This window comes from Echinococcus granulosus, assembly GCF_000524195.1.
Source record: "Echinococcus granulosus chromosome Unknown EG_S00002, whole genome shotgun sequence".
Classification (NCBI taxonomy): domain Eukaryota; kingdom Metazoa; phylum Platyhelminthes; class Cestoda; order Cyclophyllidea; family Taeniidae; genus Echinococcus; species Echinococcus granulosus.
In genome coordinates, this window is record NW_020170382.1 from 1059373 (window position 1) to 1069034 (window position 9662).

General features: G+C 42.4%; 2 protein-coding genes across 2 annotated transcripts; both read right to left on the reverse strand. All coding sequences in view use genetic code 11, as the record gives it.

Annotated features, from left to right (window-relative positions):
• Positions 1 to 791: 791 nt before the first annotated feature.
• On the reverse strand, positions 792 to 3162 carry EGR_00493 (Ankyrin repeat and SOCS box protein; the record flags this gene model as incomplete). Its single annotated transcript, XM_024489742.1, has 4 exons — positions 792 to 922; positions 2417 to 2608; positions 2678 to 2812; positions 2841 to 3162. The coding sequence occupies 4 exons, from the start codon at positions 3160 to 3162 to the stop codon at positions 792 to 794; spliced, it is 780 nt and encodes a 259-aa protein (XP_024355739.1).
• Positions 3163 to 6049: 2887 nt separating this feature from the next.
• On the reverse strand, positions 6050 to 9571 carry EGR_00494 (hypothetical protein; the record flags this gene model as incomplete). The annotated part of the gene is made up of 6 exons (XM_024489743.1): positions 6050 to 6076; positions 6178 to 6340; positions 6869 to 7041; positions 8292 to 8551; positions 8601 to 9139; positions 9510 to 9571. 6 exons carry the CDS (start codon positions 9569 to 9571, stop codon positions 6050 to 6052), a joined length of 1224 nt encoding a protein of 407 aa, XP_024355740.1.
• Positions 9572 to 9662: the final 91 nt, after the last annotated feature.

The following is a 9662-nucleotide window of genomic DNA, read 5'->3' on the forward strand; positions in this document are numbered from 1 at the left end:
CTTAAAGCCTCTAAGCCCTTCTGTAGCCCAGTGAAAAACCCTCCCCCATAGTCACTCAGCTTTCAAGAATGAGTGAGTTGCAAAATCAAAGAGAATATCAGTGTCAGAGTAAGCAGAAGGAAGCTAATCACCTTCCAAGATAACTCCGCCGTTATCAAGTGCTCGAGATATACGTTTTTACGCACTTACCGGAGAGCTAGTGGGTTCCACTCAAAGGAAAGGCTGACTCAATGAACCAGGAACATCTCCATTGAGCACTAGTAAAGCAAGGTCGGCAACTTCGATTTACCATCTATGTAAACCAAAACCACTGAACTCGGAAGACATTCAGACTCAGACTCGGGTTCCATAAGAAAGCACTTTTCAAATTAGTAAAACCACTATTTGACTGAGCTTAATTAGTGCGTCTCCGACTGGACAGCTCCGAGTTAAATTAACTAAGCCTGAGTGCAGCCGTTCAGTACTGTACGCCATATCCTGTATTCTTCCTTTTTTTGCATTGCATTGTCAAAATTTCACCCAATTTTTGTACAAAAAATTTAGTTATAACAAACAACTAAAGCATTACTATTTCTAGCGGCAGGAAACGTCAAAGGAACTAAACCAACACTTCAATTAACTCGAAAGTAAAAGGTGATGAAGATAAAACTATTATTATGAAAAGATAAAATATGAAATAAGAGTAATAACATTAGCAATGAAAACGACAAGGAAGTAGGGCAAAGTGACAAAAATGGTGAAAAAATGAAGCAGACAAATGAGGTTAAAGAAGTAACAAAAGAAGTGGGTGGTTAAAATTTGAAAGTCAGATAGTCATACAAAATGCTGGGTAGATCGAGACGGGATAGATAGATAGGAAGGAGAGAGGGAATTTGCCGTTTGATAGCCAGACGTGAGAGAAATTGTAGTGAGGGCACCCAACCTGGCAAGAGTAACAGACATTGAGCTAGTCTATCATATGAGACCCGTGCTCAGACTATAGCCACAATGCAAAGATTTACCGACCGCTCCGACAAGTGATTGTAAAGGAAAGGTAGCGTCACAGCGTTGGTTGTTTAGATAAACAAGTTCATGTAATTAAGAGCCCTAGATTCACGAACAATGTGCGCAACAGATCAGACTGAACCTATAAATTGCGGGTGAGTGGAAATCTTAACCTACTTAGAAAAAAATATGATTATTTCCTGATTCGTGCTATTTAAAAAAACAAGCTAAGGGAGAAAAAAAGTAGGTGACCATACATGATAGCAAAGACCCCTCCCCCAATTGGTCGGATTTAACTTTTCCCCACAAAAGTAGCAGTGTTCCATGTATTCCGACTCTCATAGCTGTAGAAACAAAAAATAATGCACCATCTTTTCCAAAACGAAGTCACACATGATATTTGAGGCGAGTTTCAATGAAATGTGAAAACTGTAACCATAGTATTATTTTTTATACAAAAAAGCAATATAGACAAAAAGAAATTGTCTGTTCGGTCATGTCCACATAGAGTCCACTTTTGCAGCAGGACATGGCAAAAATGCAAACTCACCGATTTGGTAGAGAAGATTTCGACTTTAAAGATAGAATAGTTTTGGGAGGAAATGACCACTTCCAATGTTATGCAGCCATGCAGTTTTGGGGTTTCAAAATGCGAAACATACCACTCGCGGGTAAGCTACGAGAGTGCTTTACCATTCTCTTTGACTGTTGCAACACCGAAATGGCCAAGTTCACAATATTATTAAAGTTTGTATAAAAGTTTATCGTAGCTACGTGAATCAATGTTATTCTCTTGGGTGTTATAAAAAACACGTGACTAGGACTCAAAAACCAGAAAAAAAAATTTAGTTCTAAAGGAACTCTGTGAACTTGGAAGTAATGACCCTGTAAACTAAATGAAGATGGTATTTGCATCGATTATATAGTTTATCTAACCACGGGGCGGAAAGGAGTTTTCCGGACGCAAAAACTTCAGGAAGTGAAATTACAAGGTCCTCTGGCAGGAGCATTAAAATCAACAAAGGATTTGTTCGTAAATAGGTACGCATTGGCCCAAATCCGTCACAGCTAATGGCACGTATAACTCACCGCGCATTTGGACAGTACGCAGACGGCCTTCACGCACGCATGGTAACAATATGCTCTTAAATACTACGCCCACTTATCTCTTCGTTACTCGATGAGAAAGAACTATTACTACCAAACTGAACATTTATCATTCCCTATAACTCGAAGATAACGCCTGTTTGAAAGAAAGTGAATTCTATAATGTCTCAAAAATAAACACACAGTTCACCACCTAAAATCACGGACAAACGTGTCGTCTACTGAATGCCTTAACAGTTAAGTGTGTGAAACATCAATAGGACGCAAAGAATTATTCATAGCTAGGAACAAAAAGTCGGAAACTGTAATGGAATGGTAGGCTCACCAGTGTAAGCAGAGATAAGTTTGTAGATGGAAGAATCCTTTTCAACAAAATCGATTGGTCGGCGTCCCCTGAAGTCGGTCGGCGAGGCAAAAGCACCGTAGTGTAGCAGAAGTCGAACCATTTTCAAGTCGCGAAGTTCTGCAGCGATGTGTAGAGCAGTTGTGAGACGAACGCGTTTATTAGGGTCAGCACCTGGGTAAAACCAACTACGCCTGGGCTTACGTGCATATATTGAACGGAAAACTAAGGGCTGGGACTTACCGGCCATTAAAAGATATTCAACAGCTGGGTAAAACCGGTTTTTAACTGAAACGTGTATCGGACAGAAACCTTTACGATCACAGGCGTTAACGTCAGCACCAGCATCAACTAAGACAACCATTGCATCGTAGTGTCCTAAAAGTTAGAAAAAAAACCAGCTTACCATTCTTAACTGCATTCATAAGTGGGGAGCCCCAATACGCTAGTGGATTAACGTTTGCACCGCCACGAATTAGAGCTCGAATTATCTCAACTGAGCCATTCGCCGCAGCATCACAAATCGGGGTATGACCGTCGACATTATTGGCGTTGACGTAAAATCCTGCTTCGATCAAAACATTTACGGCACTCAAATTTCCAGCCAGACAAGCATAATGCAGGAGAGTATTGTTGTCGGGATCGTGTTCAATTAGGTTTGGCTGAGACAAATGTTGCAAAACCTCCTCCCTTGTCCCTGTCTCAACGGTTTTGATTGCGGCCAGCATTAGGCGGACAACTGCGAAGCTGCAGTTAAGCGCCTTTGATTAACACACACGAAGCCAAACCAGCAATTGGTCGGGTGGTTACTGCAACAGACGCGCGATAACTAGGACGCGTGGTAAATTCACAAACACCTATTTGTTATTTGGTTAAAAGCATTAACCCTGAATAATTAGTTTGTTTTTGACACTAATTCTCAATGCGTCTTAAAAGTATTGTAAAATCAAGGTCTACACTGATGCGATTTGACCTTTAGTGACTTCATATCCTACAGGTAGTTAGATATTTCGATTATTTGATTAGCTCTTTGTTTTTGATTTTGTTGGCATCTAAGTCTCTAATGTTGCGTTCTTGTTAAGTGATATTTAGCGTCCCGAGACTCCCTGAAGACAAAGAAGACACAATACTCGGGCAGAATATATATTCAGCACGGAGAAGGTGTCTGGGCTATTGGCATGGCCCAAAAGGCCAGCCCACCCAGCAGGGTACAAGGGGGCTAATTCAAAGTACAAAAGTGAAGCCTCACCAATAGCGAGGGATGAACCGCTATCGTATTACAGATACGGTCCCTGAATCATGTCGGTGTTCCTTCAGCTCTTCTGTACGTTGGCGACGCATTTCCTGCCCTGGCGTAGCGATCTGAGGCTTCTCTGAAACAAAAAACAGTGAAATATTTGGGCCAGACGTACAGTCGTGGAAGTGGAGTTGGCGCGATATCAATACTGGGAGGTAAACAAGCACTAACGTATTATACTAGTATTGTAACTTCGACCATTTTCTAAAATGACTTGCATAGCTACATCGATGGTGGCTGAAAGCGAACTTTGTCTTCAGAGATATCTGCCCTAGTTTCGATTACTGAATGCTAAACCTTAACGTAACGGAAGAAAGGCATTTGAGTCTGTGGTGACCCCCAATAGAAGAGCTGAAAATGACTTCCAAATTCGGTAACTACCCCAGTTTCAATTTCTGTAGGAATGACACTAATAACTGAGGCGACGCTAGTCTTGAACCATAAGAGAGTGTTCGTTAAGTAACTGTCTGCGGCACCTACATGAAGTCGTCAATTAAGTAAACAAGCAGTGCCTCCCCCTCTCTACCAGCTAAATAAAACTTAGGTATTGCTGGGCAGTTATGAAGTGAGAACAAAGTGGCAAGGAGGAACAAAAACGAAACATTATTTTCCCAAAACTGTTTAAAACCCCGCCTCTCATTAATTAGCGCTGCTTTTGGTACAGTGTTCTTACAAAATATCAACTGACAAACGAAATGGTCACCACATTCGCCTTCCCCAAATTACAGTTTTTTAAACAGGACGAAACTACTGATCCAGTGGAATTGACAAGGCATATCAGTGACTTTACGGTTAGGTATCATCTCACTTGCACGCAAATTCGATGACTGGCACAGTTGGTTCCCGGGTCTTTTTCCTTGCAGTGCTGACCTTATTGCGATGGCCGAAGCGATAGTATGACCAAGGGAAGCGCTGGGGTAATGCTCCAAATGAAGGGGAACTGTGTAGCGTGTCAGTTGCCTATTAAACTGTTCTTTTGGTTGCGCTGACACTTAAGGCTCGGTTTTTGTGCTTTGGGCGATGTAGCCTCCAATCCAAGCCAGTAGCCCTCCAGTCCTTCTGTATGTCGGCAATACGTATTCTCCACTAATATTACGATTTCTTTTGACTTCGGGGAGGACTCAGAGCGCCACGGCATAAATGTTAGCTTGTTTTTTAATATTTCACCATGCATTCAGAACAAACCCAATCCAGTTTCAAAAGCGAATTTGACTATCTTGCGCAAATGAGCTTTGAAATCAGCCGCTTGCGATCACGACTGTACGTCGTTCTTGATTTGACTCGATTGTGCCCTCATAGTTCAACACAGTTATAAATCCAATTCAAACGTAAATCCCTCCTGTGTTTTCAGCGATTCCTCCGGCGCCCCCTTTGTTCAATCTCCTTCACCGGCTATGCCATAGTAGTCAGTGCTTTAAATCTGCCCTCGAATCCGGAACGGTGTTGAATCCAAGCCGCTTTCCTCCAAAACCACAGAGGCATCAAGGCCATTCCATCCTATGTAGTGCCCCATCCTATTTGTAGGCGAATGGACCGCCTTCGTACTGCTCAAGACCGGACAATACTTCGCAAAGAGAGCACTTCGCGTACTAAGGATCATTCATAAGAAAGTCGGCCTTGAAACCCGACCCCTCTGATTAAAGATTTTGCAAAGAGCCTTTCGGAGTCTTTTGAGTCTGGTGTCATGTTAGTTATTAATAGACCCCCTGCGGAGTATAAGACTAGGACATTTACTAAAAGTAAACACCATCTCTCTCCAGGGGTCTTTGCAGATTTAGCCATTCGCAGCAGACGTAGCTCCGTTATGTTACGATTCGGTAATCAACCACAGAAATCAAGATCGGCTCTACTCGCTACTGTCACTAATGCAGTGGCCCAACTCCAAATTGAGGTTGCAATAAGCGAGAGTAGTGTAGAAGCACAAACTGCCAACGCAGAGAAGGGCTAGGAGACTACTAGCGAGGTCCGAGGGCCATGCCGTGGAATAGAAGTACAATCTGCGAAGACTGAGGCGTCCGTGCAGTCAAGCAGCCAACTGGACAATAACTGTTCTGAAATCACTCAGTTGACGAGTAAAAAGACTACCGCATTGACTTTTAACCATTGTTCCCTCCATAGGCTCGAGTGACAATGAGCCAGTGAGATCAGCAAAAGGAAACTGCCGTTCACGAAAAACCAACGGCTTCCTTATTGCGGTTGTCACTCCGTACCAACTAGCCAGGACCTATTCCAAACTTTATCATAATCTTTATTCTATGAAAACACACGTGAAAGACAGTAAGAAACTATACAAGTGGGAGTGGATGTAGGATCAAGCCTCAGGCTCTCACAGGGACTCCACCGACCTATAATCAAAAGTGAGAGTAAACATTACGACAACTGCTTGATTGACAAACCAGTACTTTTAAGCCATTAAAATTAAGTAAGGTTCTGCACTCAAACATACAGTAAAGCCCTCCGTGTGGCCCTTGCCACGGCGCAGTTGCGGTGCCAGACGTTGAGTGACCTGGGACAGGCAAGTCGCCAGCTGTGTACAGGTCTCTAGCGGTAATTGTAAATGACCCACAGAAAAGTCTCGACTCCACTCATCGAAGAGGGGATCCGCTACTCTGTAACCCAACACAAATCCCACTCAAAGTGAGCAACTGTCCGATTTTCAATCAGTCCGATTGGCATCATCGGTGGCAACAATAGTCACGAGGATCTCAGCTCAATTCAAGGAATAAAAGTGGCCGAATTGAATGACAAAATGTTTGCTAGCCATATTCTCTCTGGGTAAACCTATAACTCATTGGCACTCTCAAGTCCCTTGAATCGAGTGATAACTATTGCATACAAAGCATTCAATTTTGAAACAAAAGCGAATGTCGTTAAACATATTACGGGATTCAATAGTTTTCTGCAATTAGTTAAGTCGACTTGGATATTTATTAAAGCTTACAAGAGGTGGTAGGACCTAAAGGACATGGTTGAGGTTCAAGCAGTATTTGTGCAACAACTTACACACGCTTCACAGTAAATAAGTCGCTTATGAGGTAAAACGATATCAGATTTGACGTACACCAGATGATTCGTGTTACTCGCAATCCTAACCGGTTCTCGACTCCATATCTCAGATTGAGGGTGGTGAAACTTACTTTAAAGGATCGGTAGGACCGACTGATGTCAGGAGGCGGTAGAGCACTTTCAAAACAGGAGCTCGCTCAGCCACCTCGGCGTGACTCGATGCATCGCTCTTGCAAGGGGAGGCGACCCTTGTCGTGTCAATCGTAGCTGTGTAGAGACAGGAGCGCTGTTCAAACAACCAAATCTATGAGGAAGGAGCACAAGCATCACTCAGTTACGAATCCTATGAGATTTCGGAAGAAATTAGGCATCATTACTTGATAGTGACTAGTCATCATAGGTAAGCATGAGTACTAATAATTTACGGAAAGCTCTTGAGTCAAATCGGAACTTTTACTTCTACGGCTGGCAAAAGGGAAGCTACCATAGGGGTTTTAACCCGAATAACAAATGGGTGAATAGAGTAGACACGTAGTAGACCATTCTAGAAGGGGATTAGTCGGAGATGGCAAGCGACTGCAGCAGTGTATGCATTAATCAGGTTGTGGTGATGAAATTTCTTCAAGTATAGTTCGGAAATGGAAAGTCCAGTCACAATAGGCCACTTGAATTGTGGAAGCGTCTTGAAGACGTCGAACAAATATAATTAACGGATATTTGCAATTTTGAAAAAAGCACATGCCGAGGTAGGTGGCGCCAGCACAAAGTTGAGCAGCGCACTAAGCTGAGGGAACGTTTTAATGGGAAATTCAAATATATCCTAGATCGTACTATTATATGCGACGGAACCTGGATGCACCACTTCATTTCGGAGTGGAGTACAAGGGCGATTGGGAAGTGCGGATTCACCATTGATACCAAGATAAATGGACTGCACCAGGATGATTCGGCCCTACTGATAGATCTTTCTATAACGGAACTGCTTTCTATGCATCAATTAGGCATTGAGAAAGGTGGATAAATGTCGTAGAGAAGCGCATTGGAAAATGGGAAGTAATATGCAAATAATTTTTTACTCTATAAACGGGGAGATTCCGGTCGGGTTTAAACGTTTTAAATATAAAGGAGTTGAAAATCTTGAAGTTTAGCCTTCAAATCAATAAGCAGAAAAGATTAATCCTTATTACCAGCGTAAAATACCACCATTTTCGAACCAAGGGGACGCTAACGCAAACTACATCAGCGTTCCATCCACTTTGTAGAGATAAGCGTAAGTAAATTACCCAGACAAAACAAATAGCTGCGTTCCAGTGTTATCTAAAAGGCACCAGCTAGTAGACGAAAAAGGTAAATTTGATCTCCAGTAACAAAAATGATTAGGATTACAATTAATATTAGCGAATAAACAAGACATCTACCAAACCATACATTCAAAACAGTTAACATTTGTGAGAGATCCCAACGTTGATGAAATTATCTTGCGCACATCGAAAAACTCGACTCAACTGGGCATAAGGTGTGGAAACTGCAAATATTAATTAAAAACGAACTAACCAAAGCAAACTTCATCGGGGTTTCGTACGAGCCAGCCGAAAGAACGAAACGATAGCGTCCATCCTCCAGCATTCGTGAAAAAAGCAATTCAAAAAAGTCCACATCGTGTTGACTAAAGGGAATAAGGTTATAATAATAAACATCGCACATAAGCGGAAGCTCAACATGACGCAGATAATCGCCGTCAATATCGACTTCCTGTGTCCAAACCTTAACATTGGCGGTCCAGAGAACGATCACGGTGTCAGCACCGGAGCCAACTATAAGAGACAAAACATACGAGGCATGAAAGCAAATCCGCCCTCCTACCAAGACGACCGAGCATTACATGGCACCGGGAACAAAAAACACCCTCCAATTTCGATATCAACTTTGTGGATTTATAAATCCATACACCGGAATTAAAAATCATTTCAATCCCATTGGTAAGAATAGAGGAAGGTGGTAGATTAGCAACCAATCTCGAGAGCGCGGTGCCACTGACTTCAGTGGCTGGGTTCTTTTCGTGACAGAAAAATGTGCTCAGTTCGGAGCTGGCCAGGGCATCAACCGACGAGAGGTTATCAACCTTCGTGATGTTTCTTATGTCCGCTATATCCCCATCGCAGAAATTGCAGCGAAGCATTTCACCCTTCACAATGCGCTCGCATACATAGGAGTAACGACGGTCATCGTTCGAATTCGACAAACAGGTTGCATCAAAGGAAACTGACTCGAAACTACCAGAAGAATCAGGGTTAAGTTCGGCAGAGGTTGGCGTAAGGCTCAAATTTTCAAATAATACATCAATTTTTGAGGCGCCTTCAGAAAAGGACAAAATATTCGGCGACACAACTTTGAATGTGCAACTATAAATAAGAATACAAAAGATCTAACCAACTTATGATTTAATTCTCCGTGCAAAGTCAGAGTAATTTTTCGAAGGCCATAGGAATAGTCGCCGTACAAGTTATAAATACCCATGCTAGGCACAGACACACTAGCAGCCTAATGAGCACAAAAGCAGCGCGGCTTCCCGAGAAGCAGGGCTACTGTGCGTGGCCTAGAGCACAAAAAAAACGTTACTAATATCGGAAAACCAAAAAAATAGAGGGTCTATTAGTTGTCAAAAGCTCTAACTCGCTATCAAAGAGGAACGCACCATCCAAAGAGGAATGGCGATAACTTAGTCAAATTTTTTTTTGAAGAAACCTGTGTGTATTAAAGAGCAGTCTTTACATCGAAAAGCATTGATTTGGCCGATTCGTATCTGCGCTGAAGCTTTGTTTTGGCCAAGTCATCTGCAAGAAATGAACTCAACATCAAGCTCGGATTGAACTATATAGAGATTAAAATCGTCAACATGTTTGCACCTTTGTCCCTCCAGAGTCA